At 39.2% G+C, this 27,948-nt stretch overlaps 1 protein-coding gene across 1 annotated transcript; it reads left to right on the top strand.

Annotated features, from left to right (window-relative positions):
- Positions 1-1,684: 1,684 nt before the first annotated feature.
- LOC308389318 (tumor necrosis factor alpha-induced protein 2-like) lies at positions 1,685-27,936 on the top strand (the record flags this gene model as incomplete). Its single annotated transcript, XM_080870649.1, has 14 exons — positions 1,685-1,865; positions 4,917-5,027; positions 14,277-14,390; positions 17,397-17,510; positions 20,669-21,299; positions 23,251-23,362; positions 23,506-23,628; positions 24,887-24,978; positions 25,094-25,186; positions 25,289-25,412; positions 25,514-25,633; positions 25,749-25,904; positions 26,578-26,699; positions 27,752-27,936. 14 exons carry the CDS (start codon positions 1,685-1,687, stop codon positions 27,906-27,908), a joined length of 2,250 nt encoding a protein of 749 aa, XP_080726775.1. The 3' UTR covers positions 27,909-27,936.
- Between the last annotated feature and the right edge of the window lie 12 nt (positions 27,937-27,948).

Below are 27,948 nucleotides of genomic sequence, written 5' to 3'. Positions count from 1 at the left end.
TATGTGTAGTATCATCATCATCATCATTATTATTATTATTATTATGATGATGATGCGCATAAAAACAGCACTTGGAAACAAATCTCACATATTTCTATCATCTTATTTAAAAACCCAATTCTACTTTTTTTTCAAAAAGGTATGGACAAAGACTAAACCCCTGCACGCATAACTACAGCACACACCAGTGGACCACCCTCTAGTGGACATAAATGTCCTAATGTCACGTTGGATTTGGTTTTAATGCAACTTGTGTTCATTTACCTGCCAAACATAGAAACCATGTTGTAAATAATACTCAAAAAGATATTCATGAGATTTTTCTCAGTTCTGTAAACAACACTTTCTTAAAAATTAAGTTTTGCTCCATTTTTCATATACCATAAAAATGTAGACACAAGACTCAATCAACAGTTTTTTCCCCGAAACAAATATAGCACCCACATTGCCCTCTAGTGGACTGTGATCACGTTGCATTTGATTTCATTACTTGAGCACAATTATCCGCATCTATATCAGCGTGAGAGGTTACAGGTATTTTCTCTAATTTCTCCTGTTGTGATATATTGCACAGTTTCCCTTCTTTAGACCTCTAAAAAACAACAGCGAAGGAAAAAAAAAGTCTCAGAAGTACAACACACTGGTTTCGAGAGATTTTATCATTTTTGACACCTATTGTTGTATTTCTTTCTTCAGTACCCGCTGCAACACTGTCAAAGGTTATGCAGCAGACATAATGCTGCGACTTCATTGTCTCACCTGTAAAGTATACATTTGACCAAAACACGCCTGTAAGGTGCTCTGACTCACAGCTCAGACTGGATGACTGGAAACTGTCCCGTTTCTGTGAACGTGACACGCTTGCTTTTGCCCCTCGTTTGTGCGCCTGCTCTTTAAACGGTTAGTGACGTATCGCTTTCATAAAAAAAGGGACGTTGCCCATTATAAATGCCCTCCTACCCCGCCCCGCGTGCGCGCTCTGTCACACCCTCTGACCTTGCCAAACCTGAACTAGTAATCGAAAGCAGGTGAAGCGGGAAGAAACTGTGGAAGTTCTATCACCTGTGCGAAACCGGAGGTAAGTACATCTTTTTCTCTTTACTGTAACTAGGTACGGTTTGCATACACGGACTGAATATCAATCTTGAAAATAAAACTGCGAGAGAAATCACTCTGCTGTCTCTCTCTCCACACACACACACAGACACACACACATTTGTGTTCAGCGACATCTAATTTCTTATCTCAGCACGGTGTGCAGCATGTCCTTGAAATATTTAGTAATCTGGACAAATTGAAGTTTTGCGAGGCTAAAAACGATCAACAGCAGATAAAAAGTATTTGAAAGTCCAGGACCTGAGAGATGAGATTAAATGGTCCCAAATTACAAACAACGTGTTGCTCTGTTTTTCTACCTCAATCTATCTGATATAAAATGTTATCTCTAATATAGTTTTATGATGATCCTGGTGAAAGCCACAATGAATTGCTTAGTCAATAAACTGGTTCTTTATACAGCACTTATACAGGTTTTATTATGTAAGATTTTGTTCATTGAGGCACTTTCTCACAAATTACTATAACTATCATTAAAATCCAGATAAGAAGTAACAAAATAGAAATGCTTCATTACTTTACTTGAATATTTATTACATTTTCACATTTGGGTAGATAATGGAATAACATGTCACAAATGATGGACAAGTCCACTGAGAACCCCAGCAATGACACGGTGTCCACCAAGAGCAACGGATCCATCAAGAGCGATGAGAAGACGTCGACTGATGGTGGCATAAATGTGGGCATGATGGGGAAGTTTAGAAGGAGCCTCCGGCTTCCAACACGGAAGAATCCTCCATCTCCTGGTGACAAGGAATCCAAGTTATCACCAGAATCAGATGAACCTGCAAAGAAGTTGGATTCTGCGGCTTCACCACAACCTCCGTCACCCAGTGAGTACCGTTGGGGTTTTCATAAAATCTCCTGTCAAATGTAAACACAGATGGCAAGCTAGATGGTGTCTCTCTTGTTTAGGCCAGAGGACTGAGTGTCCATTTTTTGCAGATTGGTGCACCTCCGTCTCCCTAAGATGCTCTTTTCATACTCAATCATGTTACTGAACTGTGGGCATTAAACTAACCAGTTGCAAAATTTTCCTCCAGCTGTTTCTTGTTAGCACCACTTACTTTGCTGCCTTTCCCAACTTTAGGACATGTTGCTCACATTTGATATGTCTCCTATGTTCTATGCCTAAAATCTTAACTTACAGTATGAGTGTTTCCCAGCTTTCTGACAGTGCGGGTTGCAAATATTTCCCTAGAGGACCCACGTGAGTCATTCCTCTGAGATGTGGGTGCTATTGTACACACAGTATGTGCAGTAAAGCAAAATAAATAAATCTATCAAGCTGACTGAAGGCAGGCACCATTACATTTAGAAAATGTAGGTGCAGAAATGTGTCCCCCTGTCCAAGACATTAACGGTGATGTTTGATTTTAGGAGACATGCATTCACAAAGCTCCACCACGGCAGCTCACTCTGTTTACTTTACAGTATTGTAATTGTAATGTATATATTCATGTAGTTTTCTTTTGTTCTTTTTAAATGTCCTACAGGAAATTTGTAGTGCAGTAAAAATCAGATAAAGATGACAGATTTACTTTGACACAAACATTATGTAGGAGCAGGTAATGGGTAATACACAGCAAAATCTCCAGTGTTAAATTAACACTAGAGAGTGTCTATGTGGGTCCACACCTCTGAGTGTTAAACATAACACTGTTGAGTGTTAAATTAACACTTTTGATAGTGTTATATGTTTAAAAGTAACCTAGTCAGTTTTGAAGATTAACAAAGACTAACACTGAGCAGTGCTGATTTTCTAACACTGGAATATTTCTAACATTTTGAGTTATTTTCCAGTGTTAGAAAATCAGCACTGCTCAGTGTTAGTCTTTGTTAATCTTCAAAACTGACTAGGTTACTTTTAAACATATAACACTATCAAAAGTGTTAATTTAACACTCAACAGTGTTGTATTTAACACTCAGAGGTGTGGGCCCATATAGACACTCTCCAGTGTTAATTTAACACAGGAGATTTTGCTGTGTAGATATTTATCTGTAATAACTGGACATGATTAACTTTAGCTAATTATACAATATTATACAACAGTATATTTCTAAATAAGACTCTGTATTGTCACTGATTTCTACAAATGATTCAAGTTTGATTCAATTTGATTCAGAAATATTAGAAATATGATCATCTGACTTGGATATGTACTGTCAAAAGAACCCTCTAAACCTTGTAGGGGCGATCGTGGCTCAAGAGTTGGCATCGGAAGGTTGCTGGTTCGAGCCCCGGCTCCGACAGTCTCAGCCGTTGTGTCCTTGGGCAAGACACTTCACCCGTTGCCTACTGGTGGTGGTCAGAGGGCCCAGTGTTGAGGTCATTTTTGGTGAAAAAAGCGTCAGACATCACCATACACCGTACACAGCTGTAGACTGGTGTATAATAAGAAAGCGAATAAGGCAGAAAACTGGTATTGAAGTACTCTGAGAAGGATCCACGCTTTGTGTTCCCTCTTTTGTGGAATCTTATCTGTTTTGTGGAATCTTATCTGTTTTGTGGAGTTTTATCTGTTTTGTGGAGTTTTATCTGTTTTGTGGAGTTTTATCTGTTTTGTGGTTGTTGAAATGGTTTTGAGAGCTTTTAGTTGAGACTCTGACATACGTGGCAAAATACATTTATATTTAAAAATTGATTTAAGGATTCAATAATCAATCAGTATCGGATTATTTAAATTCAAATTGCTTTGAGTTTGGATATCTTTTTTTACCCACCCATATTTCTAACTAACTTTCTTTAAAGATATAATGCATTTTAGGGTTAACTTGTAAAACATGATATTTGTATACAAACTAATGTCATATTTACTTGACCATATATATCATCGCCTATGTACCTTTACGTTGTCAGTACAAACACTGGCAGTGAGAAACAATGCACACACTAAAAATCATAGTTTTAAGCTTTTTGTCAATTTCTGACAAATAAACACATTTTAAGTTGGTATTGAAGATCTCAGTGGATGTAAAGCAAATTTTAATGAGTAGTTAAGATGACCTCAGTCTACAGTTTCAGAATTCATTCCAAACTTTTCAAGCTACTGTGTTTGCAGACAGAATGATGTGCACACATGCACTATGAAAGACATAATTTCCTTAGAAAAATAAAACGAAACACAAGAAGACCGTTAAACTTGTTGGAACATGTCTGTTTGCTAAATGAAGGAGCGTCTGGGTCATACATAAGCAGACAAGTTTTCCTCTGGGTTTTCCTTGTGTTAACATTAACTAGTGCTGGTAAAGATATAAAAACTCACCTCAAACTTTAAATACAAAGAAATGGAAGATGTAAAAATATTGCTCTTTTCCCCAGAAGTTTAATGTCTATTATATTTCATAAAGATATATTTATTTTTCCCCACATTAACAGCAAAATACTAGATTTTTTTCAGCCTGTGCAAGAGGGTGGAAGAAGCCACTTTACTGGTCTGTCCTCTTCTTCAGGTTATCCTTTGAGGCAAGGGCTTTGGTTTGCCTGCTACAGGATACATGAACTACTTTGTATACCAAAGTGTTTTACAGTCCCCAAAGTACGCCATGCAAAAGGACAATGATCTCGTGCACCGCAGCAAATCTACAACAGAATGGTGAAAAAAAAAAGCAAAGAATCAATGTTTTGGCTCGTCCCAGAAAAGGTTCAGAGCTCAACCTGAATTGAATCCTGTGGCAGGACATTAACTGCTGTGACACCACAAAGACGAATGTGTTTTTGAAACTAGGGACTAAAGAGTCAGTTTAAAAGAGAAAGCAGCTTTTACAAATGTCCTCTTCTCCCCTCTCTGTCAGGTCTGAGTCCTGGCTCTGCATCCACCTCTCCGAAGAGCAACCAGGAAAAAGAGGATGATGAGTCAGATGTTTCTTCTCACAAATCCAGACCACTAACACCATCAAACACAGGTGAAACTTCTTAATTTTAATACTAGATCAATGATCCTGCATACTGGATATGTAGAGATTTACTTTCACATACAAATCCATCCATCCATCCATGCACCCATCCTTTTTTGCTTATTCGGGGCCAGGTTGCGGGGGCAGCATCCTTAGCAGAGAAGCCCAGACATCCCTCTCTCAAGCCACCTCCTCTTGCTTGTCTGGGGGAACACCAAGGCATTCCCAGGCCAGCCAAGAGATGGAGGAGCCTCCTCCTGGTCCGACATGCCCGGAACACCTCACCCAGGAGGTGCCCAGGAGGCATCCTTGTCAGATGCCCAAACCACATCAACTGGCTTCTTTTGATGTGGAGGAGCAGTGGCTCTACTCTAAGCGCCTCCTGGATGGTTGAATGCCTTACGTTATATCTAAGGGAGAGGCCAGCCATCCTTTGGAGAGAGCTCATTTGTATCTGCAACCTTGTTCTTTTGGTGACTACCCAAGACTATTGACCATAAGTGAGGGTGGGGACGAAGATCGACTGGTAAATCGAAAGTTTCGCTTTTACGCTCAGTTTTCTCTTCATGAACTCCAGGAAGGCCTGGTACTCTGAACTGTCATTCAGCACATAGAGGCTGACGACAGTCAGGACATGTTTCCTGACCCGAAGGCACAGGGAACATCCTTGCTCCAGGGCGGAGCCCCGGTAACCCTATCCTGGTAAGGGTAAACTGTTCCCTGGGTCTTCTCATATGGGTTTTTGAATTGCTCTTTATCTGGTGCCTCACCCCTACCAGGGGACAAAAGCCCCCCAACATCATAGCCCCTGGGATCTCTGGAATACACAAACCCCTCCACCAGGGTATAGATCATTCATGCATGGATTGTTACCCTTACTATAAAAACTCCAAATGTCATCTGTTTAAAAATCGCTATTATCAGCTTTCATGTTTAAGATCATGCAGTCATGAAAGAACAAACCAAAGTAGCTAAAATCTGCACACTTGCAAAGGATTTTTTGTCTCTGTAAAATGTTCTCTTGTCTGTGGAAAGTGGAGAAAACAAAAGACCAGAAATCAGGCCTGTAGTTGGTTATTCAAACTATATTAAACTTTTTGCTTTTCTTTTTTAGATCCCAGTATGCCGAAGTTTGAAAATACATTAAACAGACTGAGAGAATCTTTTCGTTGGAGACGAAAAAAGGAAGTGGATACACTCCCCTCTGAAGACTTGAAGGAAGAAAAAGGTGGGAAGTACAAATACTTTTTACTGTACCTGTTTTTAATTTTCAATGCTTTATTTAAGTATTCCTTTTAACTTTTACTTTTTAATGCAAATATATCTCCTTTCTACTCCTTACGTTTTCAAATCAGACTTGTATTTGAATTTCTTTTTATTTATTTCTTTTTATTTTTATTTCCTGTCACTGTGCACCTTTAAACATCAAGCTGATGCCAAATTGCAACCTCATCCCACATAGCAAAATTGGTATGGCTTAGATCTGGCCCACAGAATGTGCTTACACATGGCTCACATACCGCAAAGAATGACGACCCTTTGGTGGCCCAGATTTGGTTTGCCAGATGTGGCCCACACATGGGTCAGCACAAGGCCAGTTGCAGACACACTGCTGGCCCAGAACAGTTTCAGCTCTGGCCCTGGATGTCAGCCTAATGTGTACCTTAATCAAGCCATGTAATAACAACAGGTGCCAGAACATAATAGTGCAAAAGAAGCATGACAAAACTCTGTTCAGACAGTGAATGGACTGACTCTTATACAGCGCTTTTCTAGTCTCCCAGATTACTTAAAGTGCTCTATACAACATGCCACATTTATCAAACACTTCCTCTAAACTGAGTGCTTCCTATTTACATTCATACACATTCACACTCTTGACATGCAGACTGGAGGAGCCAGGGATCGAACCACTAAGCTTGCGTTCAGTAGGTGACCTGCTCTACCTCCTGAGCTACAGCCACCCACTGTCAAAGATGAGTAAACCGTCACTAGGTTTTGGATAAAATGTACCCTCACAAACCTGTCACACCTGCATTTGAAACGTTGGTTACCATAGCAGTATAGTATTGCAACATGGCATTTGGGTCTTCTAACTAAAATGGGAAAATAGGAACATAAATAGTACCATCATTGCCAGACCTTGCCCACATCTGGTTGACATACACCCTGCCATGACTCCAGTCAGTCAGAAGTGCCAGCTTGATGCCAGATCCGGGCCAGATCTGTTTTCTGTGGGCCTGGGCCACATAAACCAAACCACAATCAAGCCAGATGTGGCATTCCATCACATAAACAGTGCCATCTATGCCAGGCCTGGCCCATATCTGGATGACATATGTCTTATCATGCCAGAAGTCAGCAGTGCCGGTTTGATACCAGATCCAGGCCAGACTTGATATGTGGGATTGGGCAGAACAATAACACATAAAAGACAATCTTATTAGAGTGTCCATCGCCAATCTTTATTGCATACAAATCACACTTAGTGGGTAAAGTGACCCCAAACAATCCAAAACAGCATTTTTGGTGCAGATGTTCATGAGTAATAGTTGTGGTACTTCAGGATCTAGTTAGTGCTACAGACACAAATGAGCATCAAGCAAACAGTTTCTGAGAAGTTCATCGCACAATGTGTGAACACAAGCCAGTGCACAAGCCCTAGATAACTGGAGAGAGTTGCATCAGGAAGGCCATCTGGCATCAAATCTTTGCCAAATCAACCTGTTATGAGAAAATTGTGCTGTTACCAGCAGTGCTCTGCTTTACTCTCTGTCAGGTCTTGGCGACGGCTCTTCAGCCACCTGTCTGGAGAATGAAGAGAAAAAAGAGGATGAAGAGTCAGATGTTTCTTCTCTCAAATCCAAACCAGCGACACCATCAAAGACAGGTATTAACTTTAATACTAGATCAATGATCCTATAAACTGGCAATATTTAATTATTAAACTTCTACTAACATTTTTTAGTATTTACCTTAACATAGTCTTTGTTGCCTAAAGTTTATAAACTTGTGAAAAAAGTATGTGAACATTAACTTTGCAATGCCAAATCAAACCATGGGCACTGATCTGCTGCTGGAAAAGCCTCCACCTCTGGTTCAAGGCTTTCCATCAGATTGTTGCATCTGGCTATTATCTGTTGGATAAGTATGAAGAAAACCATTTAAGAGCAGTACCAGTAATGCCAACTCAGCTGTCTAGTCTGTAGCATTAATACTATTAACGGCTGCTGAAAACTCAACCAGAAGTAAAATTGAATGTTGACCAAGTAAAGCTGCTATTTGTATTTAGTAGTGAAACATTAACATTTATGAGTGATTGTTTTGCCCCCTCCTTTTCCCTGGGAAGCTGAAAAATAAAATAAGGAAAAATGTTCATAACTGAATCCTGATCTGATGCCTTCAAACAACATTTTTAACCTGGGCAAGAATCAGTTAAGTTAAAAGCATATTTAATGTATGATAACAGAATAACTTTGCCTCAGTAAAATGGCAAATTTTTTGCACATGTAGAATATTTCCAGGATTTAATGCTATCTTAACCATGCAGTGCAGAAAGTAAACCCACATATAAATATCGAGGCATAGTACCAAGGAAAAATGGGTTTCCTTAGAATAAAAGCACATGTGAAATTAGCTATATTAATAAATGCCTGCATTCGTTTATATAGGACACTTTCAACTTACACTTTTTTGATGGCTGGCTGACCAGCATATATTAACAACTAAATGTACATCATTAATGCACGGATTGTTACCCGTGTCCTTACTATAAAACTCTCAATGTCTTCTGTTAAAAACCCCCATTATCAACTTTCATAATAAAAATTATACAGTCATGAAAGAATAAACCAAAGTGGCTAAAATCTGCACACTTGCAAATGATTTTATCTCTATAAAATGTTCCCTAAAAGGTTTGCTGCAGTGCCCTGGTCATTAAAGTGGACAACAAAAACAACATTTTTTGGGGGGGCACTGACTTCACAACAAAAAGCATTGCTGATGCTTGCCTGTGGAAAAGGGAGTGTCACAGCTACAGAGGCAGACGTATGGAGTGACGACAGAAGGACCCGAGTGCAGATGCAGACGACAGAGTAGTTGGGTGTGATTTTTTATTTACAGTGAGACTCAATGCAAACAAAAGCAGAGTATGGCAGGAATAAACTTACAAAACCTGAACATGGAGAAACTAACAAAAGAACACGAGGAACAAAAGAAACGTAACAAAAACCTGAAACTGGGAACTAGGAGCCTGAGATATGAAACATCGAGGAAGAAACGCAGAGGCAACATGGAGGATGACACACAGGGGAAGATTGACAACCAAACCAGCAATGAACAAGGAAGATGCAGGGCTTAAATACACAAGTAGGACAACAAGAGGATGGGGAACTGGTGGGAACACAGCTGGGACGAATCTGACATAACGAGACACAGGGAAACAAAACTCAATACACTGAACACATGACAAGGGACTATCACAATAAAACAGGAAGCAAGAGACGTTCATGATGACACAGACAAGACAATGAGACATAGAAACATGAGGCGAGGCAAGATGAGGCGCGGAACCAGAAGAGAAACCAGGAACAGTAAATATAATACAACAGAAAACCACAATTCAAAGAGTGAAACTTAAATCAAAAACACAAACACTGGCAGGAGAAAACAAAGGACCAGAAATCAGGCCTGCAGTCTGTTATTCAAACTACATTAAACTGTGTGCTTTTCTTTTTTAGATCCCAGTGTGCCAGGGTTTGATAATGCATTATATAGACTGAGAGAGTCCTTTCCTTGGAGACGGAAAAAGGAAGTCCCTTCTGAAGACTTGAAGGAAGAAAAAGGTGGGAAGTACAAATAATTTTTACTGTACCTGTTTTTAATTTTCAGTGCTTTATTTAAGTATTCCTTTTTCCTTTTCCTTTTTAATGCAAATATATCTCCGTTCTACTCCTTATGTTTTCAAATCAGACTTGCTAGATGTAATGTATTTGAGGTTTTTTTTTAGTATGTCTCTTTTATTTCCTGTCACTGTGCACCTTTAAACATCAAACTGATGCAACCTCATTGGGCAGAACAATAACATATGAAAGACAATCTTATTAGAGTGTCCATCGCCAATCTTTATTGCATACAAATCACACTTAGTGGGTAAAGTGACCCCAAACAATCCAAAACAGCATTTTTGGTGCAGATGTTCATGAGTAATAGTTGTGGTACTTCAGGATCTAGTTAGTGCTACAGACACAAATGAGCATCAAGCAAACAGTTTCTGAGAAGTTCATCACACAATGTGTGAACACAAGCCAGTGTACTGCAGGTCCCAGCCCTAGATAACTGGAGAGAGTTGCATCAGGAAGGTCATCTGGCATCAAATCTTTGCCAAATCAACCTGTTATAAGAAAATTGTGCTGTTACCAGCAGTGCTCTGCTTTACTCTCTGTCAGGTCTTGGCGACGGCTCTTCAGCCACCTGTCTGGAGAATGAAGAGAAAAAGGAGGATGAAGAGTCAGATGTTTCTTCTCTCAAATCCAAACCAGCGACACCATCAAAGACAGGTATTAACTTTAATACTAGATCAATGATCCTATAAACTGGCAATATTTAATTATTAAACTTCTACTAACATTTTTTAGTATTTACCTTAACATAGTCTGTGTTGACTAAAGTTTATAAACTTGTGAAAAAAGTATGTGAACATTAACTTTGCAATGCCAAATCAAACCATGGGCACTGATCTGCTGCTGGAAAAGCCTCCACCTCTGGTTCAAGGCTTTCCATCAGATTGTTGCATCTGGCTATTATCTGTTGGATAAGTATGAAGAAAACCATTTAAGAGCAGTACCAGTAATGCCAACTCAGCTGTCTAGTCTGTAGCATTAATACTATTAACGGCTGCTGAAAACTCAACCAGAAGTAAAATTGAATGTTGACCAAGTAAAGCTGCTATTTGTATTTAGTAGTGAAACATTAACATTTATGAGTGATTGTTTTGCCCCCTCCTTTTCCCTGGGAAGCTGAAAAATAAAATAAGGAAAAATGTTCATAACTGAATCCTGATCTGATGCCTTCAAACAACATTTTTAACCTGGGCAAGAATCAGTTAAGTTAAAAGCATATTTAATGTATGATAACAGAATAACTTTGCCTCAGTAAAATGGCAAATTTTTTGCACATGTAGAATATTTCCAGGATTTAATGCTATCTTAACCATGCAGTGCAGAAAGTAAACCCACATATAAATATCGAGGCATAGTACCAAGGAAAAATGGGTTTCCTTAGAATAAAAGCACATGTGAAATTAGCTATATTAATAAATGCCTGCATTCGTTTATATAGGACACTTTCAACTTACACTTTTTTGATGTCTGGCTGACCAGCATATATTAACAACTAAATGTACATCATTAATGCACGGATTGTTACCCGTGTCCTTACTATAAAACTCTCAATGTCTTCTGTTAAAAACCCCCATTATCAACTTTCATAATAAAAATTATACAGTCATGAAAGAATAAACCAAAGTGGCTAAAATCTGCACACTTGCAAATGATTTTATCTCTATAAAATGTTCCCTAAAAGGTTTGCTGCAGTGCCCTGGTCATTAAAGTGGACAACAAAAACAACATTTTTTGGGGGGGCACTGACTTCACAACAAAAAGCATTGCTGATGCTTGCCTGTGGAAAAGGGAGTGTCACAGCTACAGAGGCAGACGTATGGAGTGACGACAGAAGGACCCGAGTGCAGATGCAGACGACAGAGTAGTTGGGTGTGATTTTTTATTTACAGTGAGACTCAATGCAAACAAAAGCAGAGTATGGCAGGAATAAACTTACAAAACCTGAACATGGAGAAACTAACAAAAGAACACGAGGAACAAAAGAAACGTAACAAAAACCTGAAACTGGGAACTAGGAGCCTGAGATATGAAACATCGAGGAAGAAACGCAGAGGCAACATGGAGGATGACACACAGGGGAAGATTGACAACCAAACCAGCAATGAACAAGGAAGATGCAGGGCTTAAATACACAAGTAGGACAACAAGAGGATGGGGAACTGGTGGGAACACAGCTGGGACGAATCTGACATAACGAGACACAGGGAAACAAAACTCAATACACTGAACACATGACAAGGGACTATCACAATAAAACAGGAAGCAAGAGACGTTCATGATGACACAGACAAGACAATGAGACATAGAAACATGAGGCGAGGCAAGATGAGGCGCGGAACCAGAAGAGAAACCAGGAACAGTAAATATAATACAACAGAAAACCACAATTCAAAGAGTGAAACTTAAACCAAAAACACAAACACTGGCAGGAGAAAACAAAGGACCAGAAATCAGGCCTGCAGTCTGTTATTCAAACTACATTAAACTGTGTGCTTTTCTTTTTTAGATCCCAGTGTGCCGGGGTTTGATAATGCATTATATAGACTGAGAGAGTCCTTTCCTTGGAGACGGAAAAAGGAAGTCCCTTCTGAAGACTTGAAGGAAGAAAAAGGTGGGAAGTACAAATAATTTTTACTGTACCTGTTTTTAATTTTCAGTGCTTTATTTAAGTATTCCTTTTTCCTTTTCCTTTTTAATGCAAATATATCTCCGTTCTACTCCTTATGTTTTCAAATCAGACTTGCTAGATGTAATGTATTTGAGGTTTTTTTTTAGTATGTCTCTTTTATTTCCTGTCACTGTGCACCTTTAAACATCAAACTGATGCAACCTCATTGGGCAGAACAATAACATATGAAAGACAATCTTATTAGAGTGTCCATCGCCAATCTTTATTGCATACAAATCACACTTAGTGGGTAAAGTGACCCCAAACAATCCAAAACAGCATTTTTGGTGCAGATGTTCATGAGTAATAGTTGTGGTACTTCAGGATCTAGTTAGTGCTACAGACACAAATGAGCATCAAGCAAACAGTTTCTGAGAAGTTCATCACACAATGTGTGAACACAAGCCAGTGTACTGCAGGTCCCAGCCCTAGATAACTGGAGAGAGTTGCATCAGGAAGGTCATCTGGCATCAAATCTTTGCCAAATCAACCTGTTATGAGAAAATTGTGCTGTTACCAGCAGTGCTCTGCTTTACTCTCTGTCAGGTCTTGGCGACGGCTCTTCAGCCACCTGTCTGGAGAATGAAGAGAAAAAAGAGGAAGAAGAGTCAGATGTTTCTTCTCTCAAATCCAAACCAGCGACACCATCAAAGACAGGTATTAACTTTAATACTAGATCAATGATCCTATATACTGGCAATATTTAAATATTAAACTTCTACTAACATTTTCTTTAATATTTACCTTAACATAGTCTTTGTTGACTAGAGTTTGAAAACTTATGAACAAATTATGTGAACATTAACATTGCAATGCCAAATCAAACCATGGGCACTAACCTGCTGCTGGAAAAGCCTCCACCTCTGGTTCAAGGCTTTCCATCAGATCGTTACGTCTGGCTACAAACTGCATTTGTTGCCATCCAGGTTCAACTTCATTATTGAGGTCCGGAGCTGGTGTTGAGTGACAAGACCTGATTGCTTCTATTCATTCCAAAGATGTTGTGGTCAGGCCTCTGTACATGCTAGCCAGGTTGTTTTGTCAAGAGCTGCTCCAGGCTCAGAAATGAGCCTTTTAAATCAAATAACAGAGCCAGCAAACTGATTGAGTGAGGAAGGCTGTTCCACAGTTTGGGCCCAACAACGACAAAAGCACAATCACCTCTGGTTTTAAAATTAGATTTTAGTTTTAGAAGTTATTAGTGAAGGGGCCAATGTACTGGCTTATCTCCTTAGAGAAACTGCCTGGGCCAAATACTACAACCTCAGTTTTACTGAAATTACAATAAAGTAAATTTGAATACATCCAAGTAGTAATGACAGAGAATCATTGATCGTTAATGTTGTTTGGTCTGACATAAAAGTAAAACTGTTTGTCATCAGCATAGCAGTGGTAGGAAAGTCTATTAAAACAATGAAGTAGATGGCCCATTAAGATTATACAGTCATAAAAGAACAAACCAAAATAGCTAAAATCTGCAAAACATTTTTTGTTAAATGTTTATTAAAATGTTCTCTGCAGTGGTCATTATAGTGGACAAGAAAACAACAACAATTTTTTGGGAACTGAGTTCAAAACAAAAAGCACTGCTGATGCTTGTCTGTGCAAAGTGGAGAAAACAAAAGATCAGAAATCGTGTCTGCAGTCTGTCATTAAAACTACATTAAACTGTGTGCTTTGCTTTTTTAGATCCCAGCATGCCGAGGTTTGATAATACATTTAATAGACTGAGAGAATCCATTCGTTGGAGACGGAAAAAGGAAGTGGATACACTCCCCTCTGAAGACTTGAAGGAAGAAAAAGGTGGGAAGTACAAATACATTTTAGTGTATTTATTTTTAATTTGCAGTGCTTTAAGTATTCCCTTAAACTTTTTGTTTTTACTTTTTAATGCATTTAGTGTAAATATATCTCCTTTCTACTCCTTACATTTTCAAAACAGACTTGCTAGGTGCAATGCATTTGATGTGCGTTTTTATTTCCTGTTACTGTGCACCTTTAAACATCAAGCCGATGCCAAATTTCAACCTCATTGGGCAGAACAATAACATATAAAAGACAATCTTATTAGAGTGTCCATCGCCAATCTTTATTGCATACAAATCACACTTAGTGGGTAAAGTGACCCCAAACAATCCAAAACAGCATTTTTGGTGCAGATGTTCATGAGTAATAGTTGTGGTACTTCAGGATCTAGTTAGTGCTACAGACACAAATGAGCATCAAGCAAACAGTTTCTGAGAAGTTCATCACACAATGTGTGTACACAAGCCAGTGTACTGCAGGTCCCAGCCCTAGAAAACTGGAGAGAGTTGCATCAGAAAGGTCATCTGGCATCAAATCTTTGCCAAATCAACCTGTTATAAGAAAATTGTGCTGTTACCAGCAGTGCTCTGCTTTACTCTCTGTCAGGTCTTGGCGACGGCTCTTCAGCCACCTGTCTGGAGAATGAAGAGAAAAAGGAGGAAGAAGAGTCAGATGTTTCTTCTCTCAAATCCAAACCACCGACACCATCAAAGACAGGTATTAACTTTAATACTAGATCAATGATTCTATAAACTGGCAATATTTAATTATTAAACTTCTAACATTTTTTTAATATTTACCTTAACATAGTCGATATTGACTAAATTTTGAAAATGTATGAATAAAGTATGTGGACATTAAGTTTCTCATGCTAAACCATGGGCACTAATCTGCTGCTGGAAAAGCCTCCACCTCTGGTTCAAGGCTTTCCATCAGATTGTTGCATCTGTGTGCAAACTGCAGGTACGAGTGCATTTTTGAAGACCACAGTGTCATGTAACGGTGTGTGGCAGGCAGGAAAATAGGACCCAAACGCCAACTCACGGGAAAACAGGACTGAACTCAAAATGCAGCTTTATTGCTGACAGGTGACAAACGATAACAGTGATACCAAAGCAATGTAAAACTAAACTGGGAAGAGCTAATTGTAACACATACCAGACGACACGGGGAGAATCACACACAGCATGAGGGACGACACGACACCGACTCAGAGAAACACAGGGCTTAAATACACAGAGGGATAACGAGGGAATGAGACACAGAAGGAGAGCACAGCTGGAAGTAATCAGGCTGGACGAGACAAGCAGAGCAGGACACATTCACATAAGACATGGACCACCAAAGTAAAACAGGAAGTATCTTACAGAGACGCAAACTTGACACAGTGGAGAAAGCAACTAAGGAACACAGAGACATAAACCATAAGGCAGAGGACTCTAAGAACCAAAATACGCGGAGGGAAATACTCAACTTGGAACACAAGAAACTAGACTAGAGGGAGTAACAAAAGACCAACCATGAGAACATAATGCACAATGCAGAGGGACAGAAAACAAGAAACTCAAACATGCAAAGACACACAATTACACAGAACAGAGGGGACACAGAGAGACATGAAGGGCAAGGGATCAAAACTAGAAGCCATAGAATAAATCACACAAGTACCATATTACAAACATCACAAGGAACTAGAAACGCTGGGTCAGGGGAAACATGGAATAAACACAAAGAGAGACGAGGGCTCAAAAATACACAGAGGGGCACACAGGGGGTAAGAGTCACGAAGGGAAAACACTTAGGGAACAACATAACAGGACAACTCAGGAAACATGGCCTAAATAAGAAATGAAATACAGAAATACAAGAAACTAAGAATACTGGGCCAACATGGCCCAGGACCATGACACACAGTTGATTTTGAGTGACAAGGCCTGATTGCTTCTATTCATTCCAAAGATGTTGTGGTCAGGCCTCTGTACATGCTAGCCAGGTTGTTTTGTCAAGAGCTGCTCCAGGCTCAGAAATGAGCCTTTTAAATCAAATAACCTGATTGAGGGAGGAAGGCTGTTCCACAGTTTGGGTGCAACAACCTCAAAAGCACGATCACCTCTGGTTTTATAATCGAGCGAGGGACAGTAAGAAGGCCCTGGTTAGGGGATCAGAAAGGTCACGTGCAGTGATCAGGTTTCAGAAGCTCTGTATAAGCAGTGGCCTGTCCATGCAGAGGATTATCTGTTAGTAATGGAATTTTGCAATATTCCTGAGGTCAAGGAAACAAGTTTGGGTGAGCTTTGAGACGTGAATTTCAAAATTCAGGTGTTGGTCAAAAATTATACCAAGGTTTTTAGTTTTAGAAGGGGCCGATGTACTGACTTATCTCCTTAGAGAAACTGGCTGGGCCAAGTACTAGAACCTCAGCTTTACTGAAATTGCGATGAAGTAATGTAACAGATGCATGGCAGACCCGACCACATATTGCACACCTTTAACACTTTTTTCTTAATTACGGTTGTTGTAACTTCACACACGGCTGCAGCTTTTCAGCTGCCAGCCACACACACCAACAACCACCACATCAGGACTGAGTTCATCCCTCTTAAGCAGGTGAGGCGTAATTGCTGATGCAGCTCCAGCGTGTCAGCCTCCCTGCAGCGGCGCCACAGACCACGCCCTGCCACAAGTAAATTTGAATCCATCCAAGTAGTAATGACAGAGAATCATTGATTGTTAACGTTGTTGGGTCTGATGTTAAAGTAAAACTGTTTGTCATCAGCATAGCAGTGGTAGGGAAGTCCATTAAAACAATGAAGTAGATGGCCCATTAAGATTATACAGTCATAAAAGAACAAACTAAAATGTTCTCTGCAGTGGTCATTATAGTGGACAAGAAAACAGCACTGCTGATGCTTGTCTGTGCAAAGTGGAGAAAACAAAAGATCAGAAATCGTGTCTGCAGTCTGTCATTAAAACTACATTAAACTGTGTGCTTTGCTTTTTTAGATCCCAGCATGCCGAGGTTTGATAATACATTTAATAGACTGAGAGAATCCTTTCGTTGGAGACGGAAACAGGAAGTGGATACACTCCCCTCTGAAGACTTGAAGGAAGAAAAAGGTGGGAAGTACAAATACATTTTAGTGTATTTATTTTTAATTTGCAGTGCTTTAAGTATTCCTTTTAACTTTTTGTTTTTACTTTTTAATGCTTTTAGTGTAAATATATCTCCTTTCTACTCCTTACATTTTCAAAACAGACTTGCTAGGTGCAATGCATTTGATGTGCGTTTTTATTTCCTGTCACTGTGCACCTTTAAACATCAAGCCGAAGCCAAATTTCAACCTCATTGGGCAGAACAATAACATATAAAAGACAATCTTATTAGAGTGTCCATCGCCAATCTTTATTGCATACAAATCACACTTAGTGGGTAAAGTGACCCCAAACAATCCAAAACAGCATTTTTGGTGCAGATGTTCATGAGTAATAGTTGTGGTACTTCAGGATCTAGTTAGTGCTACAGACACAAATGAGCATCAAGCAAACAGTTTCTGAGAAGTTCATCACACAATGTGTGTACACAAGCCAGTGTACTGCAGGTCCCAGCCCTAGAAAACTGGAGAGAGTTGCATCAGGAAGGTCATCTGGCATCAAATCTTTGCCAAATCAACCTGTTATGAGAAAATTGTGCTGTTACCAGCAGTGCTCTGCTTTACTCTCTGTCAGGTCTTGGCGACGGCTCTTCAGCCACCTGTCTGGAGAATGAAGAGAAAAAAGAGGAAGAAGAGTCAGATGTTTCTTCTCTCAAATCCAAACCAGCGACACCATCAAAGACAGGTATTAACTTTAATACTAGATCAATGATCCTATAAACTGGCAATATTTAATTATTAAACTTCTACTAACATTTTTTAATATTTACCTTAACATAGTCTTTGTTGCCTAAAGTTTGAAAATGTATGAACAAAGTATGTGGACATTAAGTTTCTCATGCTAAACCATGGGCACTAATCTGCTGCTGGAAAAGCCTCCACCTCTGGTTCAAGGCTTTCCATCAGATTGTTACGTCTGGGTGCAAACTGCAGGTACGAGTGCATTTTTGAAGACCACAGTTGATTTTGAGTGACAAGGCCTGATTGTGTTTATTCATTCCAAAGATGTTGTGGTCAGGTCTCTGTACATGCTAGCCAGGTTGTTTTGTCAAGAGCTGCTCCAGGCTCAGGAATGAACCTTTTAAATCAAATAACAGAGTTAGCAGACCTGATTGAGGGAGGAAGGCTGTTCCACAGTTTGGGTGCAACAACCTCAAAATCACCTCTGGTTTTTTAATCGAGCGAGGGACAGTAAGAAGGCCCTGGTTAGGGGATCAGAAAGGTCACGTGCAGTGATCAGGTTTCAGAAGCTCTGCTGTATAAGCAGTGTCCTGTCCATGCAGAGGATTATCTGTTAGTAATGGAATTTTGCAATATTCCTGAGGTCAAGGAAACAAGTTTGGGTGAGCTTTGAGATGTGAATTTCAAAATTCAGGTGTTGGTCAAAAATTATACCAAGGTTTTTAGTTTTAGAAGGGGCCGATGTACTGACTTATCTCCTTAGAGAAACTGGCTGGGCCAAGTACTAGAACCTCAGTTTTACTGAAATTGCGATGATGTAATGTAACAGATGCATGGCAGACCCGACCACATATTGCACGCCTTTAACCCTTTTCTTAATTACGGTTGTTGTAACTTCACACACGGCTGCAGCTTTTCAGCTGCCAGCCACACACACCAACAACCACCACATCAGGACTGAGTTCATCCCTCTTAAGCAGGTGAGGCGTAATTGCTGATGCAGCTCCAGCGTGTCAGCCTCCCTGCAGCGGCGCCACAGACCACGCCCTGCCACAAGTAAATTTGAATCCATCCAAGTAGTAATGACAGAGAATCATTGATTGTTAACGTTGTTGGGTCTGATGTAAAAGTAAAACTGTTTGTCATCAGCATAGCAGTGGTAGGGAAGTCCATTAAAACAATGAAGTAGATGGCCCATTAAGATTATACAGTCATAAAAGAACAAACTAAAATGTTCTCTGCAGTGGTCATTATAGTGGACAAGAAAACAGCACTGCTGATGCTTGTCTGTGCAAAGTGGAGAAAACAAAAGATCAGAAATCGTGTCTGCAGTCTGTCATTAAAACTGCATTAAACTGTGTGCTTTGCTTTTTTAGATCCCAGCATGCCGAGGTTTGATAATACATTTAATAGACTGAGAGAATCCTTTCCTTGGAGACGGAAAAAGGAAGTGGATACACTCCCCTCTGAAGACTTGGCAGAAAAAGGTGGGAAGTACAAATACTTTTTAGTGTATTTATTTTTAATTTGCAGTGCTTTAAGTATTCCTTTTAACTTTTGCTTTTACTTTTTAATGCTTTTAGTGTAAATATATCTCCTTTCTACTCCTTACATTTTCAAAACAGACTTGCTAGGTGCAATGCATTTGATGTGCGTTTTTATTTCCTGTCACTGTGCACCTTTAAACATCAAGCCGAAGCCAAATTTCAACCTCACTGGGCAGAAAAATAACATATAAAAGACAATCTTATTAGAGTATCCATCGCCAATCTTTATTGCATACAAATCACAAAAGATTGAAATCATCTCTGCAGTCTGTTAATCAGACTTCATTAAACTGTGTACTTTGTTTCAGATCCCAACAATACTTCTAAGAGAAAGTTTTCTTTTAAACAGAAAAGGGACGAGGATAAACCCCCCTCGATGGATGAAAAAGGTGGGAAGTATAAATATTTTTTATTTGTTCAACCCCATTTAAATATACTTGATATGAGTTTAATTATAATTATTTTTATTATATTTAATTATGGGTATATAGTACATGTGCACCATTCATTTCACTGTTTAGAAAGATTTGTTTCAATGTTTACTATCATAGATATCAAGAGAAAAATTGTTTTGATCAGTTTTTTTTCCCAAAAAAGTGAAAATAAAATTAATTTGGGAACATTGGACATACATCAAAATGGATATTATTTAAATAGTTATAAAGGTCAGAGGTCCAAAAATCCAGTCAGAAACATGTTATAAATAAAAGTGTTTTCCACAGTAAAATTGTGGAACGATAAAATAATAATTGCTATAAACTCTTCTTCTGACCTGTTTCATATTTAGGACTGAAAACTTGAGAAAGTATCAAAGCAGTTTAACAGAGCCTGGATGATTCATCTATAAAATAGTGCTGATAATTTAAAAAAAATTGTCTTTGTTATTGTCCACCAGTGACTCCTACTTTTGAGGAATACCTTGAAAGGCAAGCCTTTTGTGAAGCCACTCAGGAACTGATAGACAGGGAGAAACATCTGTTTTGGGAGACAGCGGAGGCCAACAAGGAAGCAGTAGAAAAGCTTGCTGCAGACCATAAAGCCCTTGAAGAGCATGTATGGCAGATTCTGCAGAAGAGTCTTTCTCTCAGCACTGAGGAAGAGGTGTCTGCTTTGACATCTGCGGTGAAAGCCATCAACCTTGAGGAAGAGCAGGACCAGCTGTGGAGACAAAATTCTCAAACTCCACCAACCTGGAGGCCCAGCGAGTGGAAGAAACACCATGATGAAGTGCTTCAAAAATTAGTAAATGGGCGTATGGATAATCCATCAAGCCCCATTGGTGATCAGGTGAACCAGTCATCTATAGAGGCAGACATCCACTCCATGGGCAGGCAGCTGAAGGAGGACCTGCAGCGGGTGGTGGAGGTTGTGAAGAACTGCTACCCACCAGAGATGGACATCTGTAACTTTTATGCAAGACAGTACCATCAAACTGTCAAGGCCAGGCTCAGAAAGATTGTGGGTTCTGTGGGTTCTGTGGATGACTGCAGTTTCCTCCTGCAATGGGTGAAGGAATCTTATCCAGAGTAAGCAATTAGTTTTTGTTTGATGTAGCATATTATTTTTATGCTGGGATTTATTTATATTTATTTATACGCCTGTCTTTTAGCTGCAAATTTTTGGTGGCTTTCATCCATCCATTCCATTCTCTTCCACTTATCTTTGTCAGCATCGCCGGGGAGTGGGGGGTGGAGCCTATCCCAGCTACCATAGGGAGGCAGGGTACATCCTGGACAGGTCGCCAGTCTATCACAGGGCTAACACATAGAGACAGACAACCATTCGCACTCACAATTACGCCTATGGGCAATTTTGAATCACCAATTAATCTAACCCCACTAACTGCATGTCTTTGGACTGCGGGAGGAAGCTGAAGTATCCGGAGAGAACCCAGGTAAACATGGGGAGAACATGCAAACTCCACACAGAAAGGCCCTGGCCAGGTAGAAATGAACTCAGGATCTTCTTGCTGTGAGGCAGCAGTGCTAATCACTGTGCCACCATGCTGATTTCAGTACATTAAGCAACCATTTTACATAATTTCCTAAGTATTCTGATTCTGATTCATTTCTGGTGGCTTAATGCGCTATATTAAATTTTGATACTATTGACCATAATATTTAATCACAGCAATTAGAGCATGCTGTTTGTATTAGAGATACTATGCTGCAGTGGTTTAAATAATATTTATCTAACAGACTTGTTCATGTTAATGTAGAGTTTTCTTCACACATTAAGGTTAATTATGGAGTTCAACAGGGTTCTTAGCTGGGACTAATTTCATTTTAAGGCATAGCATTGTCATTGCTACACAGACACACACCAATTAGTTAAAGAGAAATGCCTTAAAGACATAAAAACATGGATGACCTCTAATTTCCTGCTTCTAAAATGAGATAAAACTGAGGTTATTGTACCCGGCCCTGAAAAGCTTAGAAATATGGCATTTAACCAGATTTTGACTTTGGATCAATTGGCCTTCAGTAACACTGTGATGAACCTAGGAGTCATTTTTGACCAAGATATGCCCTTTAATACACATAGATCAGAAACATTCTGTCTTGGACTGATGCTGAAAAACTAATTCCTGCATTTATTACTTCTAGTATGGACTATTCCAATTCATTGTGGTCATGTTGTCCTAAAAACTCCCCGAAAACTTTCTAGTTGATCCAAAAAAGCTTCCGGAGGAGTACCTACAGGGACTAGAAAGAGAGATCATATTTCTTCCATACTGGCTTCTCTTCATCGGCTAACTGTTGAATCCAGAATCAAATTTAAAATCTTCTCACATTAAAGGTCTTCAATAATCAGATCTCATCTACTCTTAAAGACGTCTTAGTACCATATCACAGCAATAGAGCACTTAGTAGAATGGAAGGGAGAGCCTTCAGCTTTCAGGCTCTTCTTCTATGGAAGAACCAGCTCCCAGTTGGGAATCAGAAGACAGCCACCCTACTTTTAAGATGAGGCTTAAATCTTTCACTTTTGACAAAGCATAAACGGCTAGATCAGATGACCTTGAATCATCCCTTAGTTATGCTGCAGTAGGTCTAGGCTGCTGGGCCTTCCCCATGAGTTTCTTTTGCACTCACCTCTTTTCACTTTCTGTGTGTTTTTAAACCACTCTGCATTTAATCATGAGTTATTATTAATCTCCACCTCTCTTCCACAACATCTGATCCTGTCTTTCTCTCCGCACCCTCAAGTGGTCATAGCAGATGGCCGCCCCTCCCAGAGCCTTGTCTTCCTGTAAATAGGGAGTTTTTCCTTCCTACTGTTTAATCATACAGGGTCGTTTCATTGTTGCAGTTTTCTCTGTGTTATTGTAGTGTCTTATCTTACAATACAAAGTGCTTTGAGGCAACTGATGTAGTGATTTGGCGCTATATAAGTAGAACTAAAGTGAATTAAACTGAAATAACAAATGACGTGTAGACTAAATACAACTTGGGCTGTATCTGCTCTGTGTAACAGAATCCTTGAAAAACCTGAGGTGGCCAGTAATATCAATACTGAAGCGCTGGGAAACCTGCTTCCTGACGAGTTACTGAAACCTCTGGAGGAGCAGTACCTCAGCAAACAACAGGTAACAAAGGATTTGTTGTCATACGTTTAATTTGCTTTGCACATTTTTAGAATGCTGTTCAAAAAAAGTTATAGTTTGTTTTATTATAGCTCATAGAATATTGTAGATATAATAGTGACAACGGTGTGTTGTTGTGTGTTTAGAGCGACCTGATGATTTTTATTGACCGAGTATTGGATGAAGCAAAGAAAGAGTGGGATCAAGGAAAGGAGCCGACAAGAGATGATGGTTGCTACGTCAGTCCTGTGGCCTATGATGTCATCCAGGTAGAGTTGCTGCAACAACTTGATATAAAAGAGGCTGAAATCAATACTTTTATAAAGCTTGAATAAAGATGTATCAACACAAAATGAAAGGAATCACTTGTGTTGGCTAACTTTAAGGGTCCTTATAGTGAGTTTTTCATTTTGTTTACTTCTTGTGATGGTTTGCTGTGTGGCAGGCAGGATGAAGGTCCCAAATACAAGACTCACGAAACGAAAGATTTAACTAAAGGAGGCCGGCTTATTGTGCAGTTAAAAACTAAGCACATGAAACTCAGACTGGAAAACTAAAAAAACTAGAAACTATGCCAGAAATGGAGAACTAAGATTTAATCAAAGCATAACACAAGATAACACAGAGAGGGTAGTTAATGACACGACTACGGACAGAGGAAAACACGGGGATTAAATACACCAGGTAGTAAACGAGGGAAAGAGAAACAGGAGGACAACAGCTGGGACTAATCTGACATAACGAAATGTACAGGAAGCAAAATTAAAAACATTAACAAAGGAAGCAAGACTGTCAAAGTAAAACAGGAAACAGGACACAGACACAGAGACACGGACTTGACAAGAAGACACAGCTGACAGGGGAGACGCTAGACAGGAAACTAGACAAGGGACGTGTAACACATGGGAGACATGGAGGCAAAACCAAAGAACTAGAAAACTCCAAAAGATATAACCAGAACTTAACTGAAACAAAGCATATTCATAACCCTAAACATAAACACTGAGTCACCAGACTCTGGAACATGATATTTCTAATTGTTGACCATAATGAGAGGCTTTGAAAACATTGCTATATCAGAACTGTGCAATAAAAAATTGTTGTGGTGAAATATTGACAGAACATTGTTTTGATCGTAGGAGAACAAAATGTGCAGACTGACATTTACTCTATTATTCACTTTAAAACTTTCCAAAGAAGTGCCGACAAATATTTTCCAGCCTGCTGCACATATTAACCAAACTGAAAAAGACTTTGAGAAACTTTGATAAAAAGATTAACAAACAAACAAAGGACCGTCATTATTGTTTGGGTCGTTTGTAGAAACTCATTTACTGTCAGATCAGAGTCACAGTTTCAAACCCTCCCATGGTTCTGTAGTTTAATCACTTGGGTTTGTCACTAACATTGTAAAGCACTGGGTTTGGTTCCTGGTGTTTAACTGGATCTGAAAATGATGGAAGTGCATTGCTGTGTAAAGTGCTTTACTTAAAACTGCCACTGATTTGTCAATACATTTGTCTTCAGTTTATCTACGGCATCGTGACATCAGCGCACAAAATTGTAGACGGACACAAGGCCCAGGAAATAACATCCAACCTGACAGACTTCATGCAGAGGTAACAAGGCTTCACAAGGCTGTCTTTTAAATATTTAAATTTGAAAATACATTTTAGTTTTATGTTTGGTAATAACAAGATAATAAAAGTGAAAGCTGTTCTTAATCTTCTGCAGGTATAAAGAGTTTCATGAAGACATCATAAGGCAGAACAAACCGCACAGCAAAGCTTTCATAAAGGCAAACCTCAGCTGTGTCGAACAGTTCAGGTTTGTTTCTGATCCAGTTAGATGGAAATTCAGATTTTAACTTCATCATAAAAGGAGAATACTTCACTGTGAGCTAATGTGTCCTGTGTGGTCTGTCTAAAGGGACTTCTTTGAGAAGCACAATCTGTTCCCAGAGGATGTGCAGAAAAAATGTTTGCCGATCCTGACTGAGATGAAACAGTCTGCCCACACTTATTTATTAACCTCTGTGCGCAAGGTCCTCAAAGTAAGTTCTTTACAACTGCAGATATCAATAATCCTCAGGATTAAATCCTAACATGTCTTAATCAAAGGTTTAAAAAACTTGGTTATTTGTTCCTCACACAGCCACACTACCAGAAACTGGGAACCAGTGACTGGCTGAAGAAGAACACGTTTGAGAAGCTGCTGAACAGCACTGAAGACCAGCTTCAAGAACTTCAGGGTTCGAGTCAGTCCTCTTACCAGGTAAAAGGAGGAAACTTTGTTTTGGATTGAATGGCCATGATTGCCTTCATTGTCAACTTTTTAGTAAAAGGATTATGATGCGCTCTGATTACTTATATACTTGGGCTAAATTCAGGAGCTGATTGGTCGGCTTCAGCAGGAAGTGACAGTAGAATATGTCCAGAGGCTCCTGAAAGGAGAGGTCAAACTGAAGGACAGCAATCAGCAGCAGAAGGCTTACGAGACTGTGCAAGAAAATGGAGAGAAACTGCACGAGCTGTTTGCCAGAATGGTGAGACTCACCTTCACTGCACACTTTAGCTGAGACATGAATAAAACCCAAAAGTGATCAGATTTCTGCTGAGCTGTTGGAAAAAAATAAGAATAAGAATCAGCTCAATTTCACATTTATTTGGTTTGGAAGTTTTGATTAAAAGTTCTATAAAATTGAAACAAAAAAAAAAGAGCAGCTGACTAAAATCTGATCCTCCAAGCCTGGATATAGATGAAATACACTCAATGGAAAACCAATGGACTCATTCCTGAAAAACAAAAGTGTGACCCATAGAAAATGATGGACCACTTTTTTCCCCACTTTTTTCCCACTTGCTGTATATTGTTAAAAAAGATTTTTACATTACACATTTGTATCTGTAGCATATAAATTAATATTTTATACAGATTTTACATGGAGCAAAACATGGTGGAAATGAAGAAAAACCCTCCACTTAAGGACAACTGGACTGTAGTTACAAATGTATCAAATATCTGAACATTAGTTGATGACTATGTGGTGCATAAATAAAGACAATATTCACGAAACTGAAAGAACGTATCAAATACATCATTGATCTTGTCAAACTCCAGTGCAGTAGCTCCAGAATGAAAAACATCATTATTGCTTTGTTGATTACAGTTTGGGGAAACTTGCAGACTAAACTGACATCACTGATTTGTCTTCACAGGGATCCAAACAAGACTGGTTAAAGGAAATCCTGACCAAGATTGCAGAAGTGCTAAAACTCCAAGATATTCCTGCCATACAGATGCAAATCGTTTCACTGGGATCTGCTTATCCCGACCTCAGGTAACTTTTGAATTGACTCAGACATTATTTACTTTAATACAAAAACAACTGCACTTTTTGGCGATAGCTGAGGAGGAACAGCAAGTAGACTGAGCCAAACATCTCAGTTGGTTTCAGATGTTTCTTGTCAGCAGGATGAGCGACATTCATGGAAACTAATATGAGAAACTGAAAGCTAAATAAAACATGCAGGCCTGAGAGAAGCAGCAGCAGCTGTGTGTAGATGAAGTCAATAATGCTGTTAATTAGAGTGAAAGGAGAGATTTCTTCCAAATGTGGCACCGGAAAACAAACTGTCTCGTTCTTGTCTTATTTCTAACCTTAAAGGTAAAGGAGAAAGAGAATCAGGGGACATAAACACTGCTGTTGATAGCACTCACATATAGACTGTCTGTGTGTCTGAAAGCATCAGCACCACAGAAGTGTGTGATTTCATGGGGAGTTATTTGATAAAACTAGTGGAAACTTGGAGATTAATGTAAATTTAGGCACATATCAGTGTCACCAATAGGAGTTCCATCTATTGTTGCATTTAACACAGAAATTGACACATTTTCCAATAGTTGGTGTGGTGATGTGACAGCTGTTAATGTTTGCAGGAAGGATGTGTGTCAGGGGCAGGAAACCGGTTACACACAGAAAAAGATAACAGGTTCAATAATACAGATCAGCAAATCAGCTGTTTGATTTAAGACCTGCAGTCTTGGACTACAAGTTTAAAGAAATGATTGAACTTGTAAGCCTTGTGTTGAAAGTTAAAAAAATGTTGCAGAATCTTTTTTTTTAACTTATTAACATTGTTAATATCATGTGGCATTAATGGGGTGATTTTGCACATTCATGTAATCTAAGGTAGGCTGAAACATCATCATCATCATCATCATCATCATCATCATTTGTTTGCATCTTACTGTCATATATGACTTTCTTCACCTGACAGTTTTGTTTCTCAGTATCTCATTCTGTAATGACAAACAGCATATAAACATAATCATAAAATACTTGGCATGACATCTTTTTTTTGAACATTTTCTTCTTTCTGTCACCAACAGTGAAAAACATCTTTCAGCTCTGCTTAAACTCAAAGCAAACCTCTCCAAAGTCGACAAGAAAACCATCAAAACCACAGTGCTGGACATACTGAAAGAAAGCCATACTAATGCTGAAACCCGGGCGTTTTTCTCCAAAGTTGAAGTGACGGGCAGTTGATTTGCTTTTCAGAATATCACTGACTGAGAGTTGGGTTGCA

This window comes from Rhamphochromis sp. 'chilingali' (assembly GCF_963969265.1).
Source record: "Rhamphochromis sp. 'chilingali' genome assembly, chromosome: 21".
NCBI classification, from domain to species: domain Eukaryota; kingdom Metazoa; phylum Chordata; class Actinopteri; order Cichliformes; family Cichlidae; genus Rhamphochromis; species Rhamphochromis sp. 'chilingali'.
This window is presented reverse-complemented; position numbering and strand designations above follow the sequence as displayed.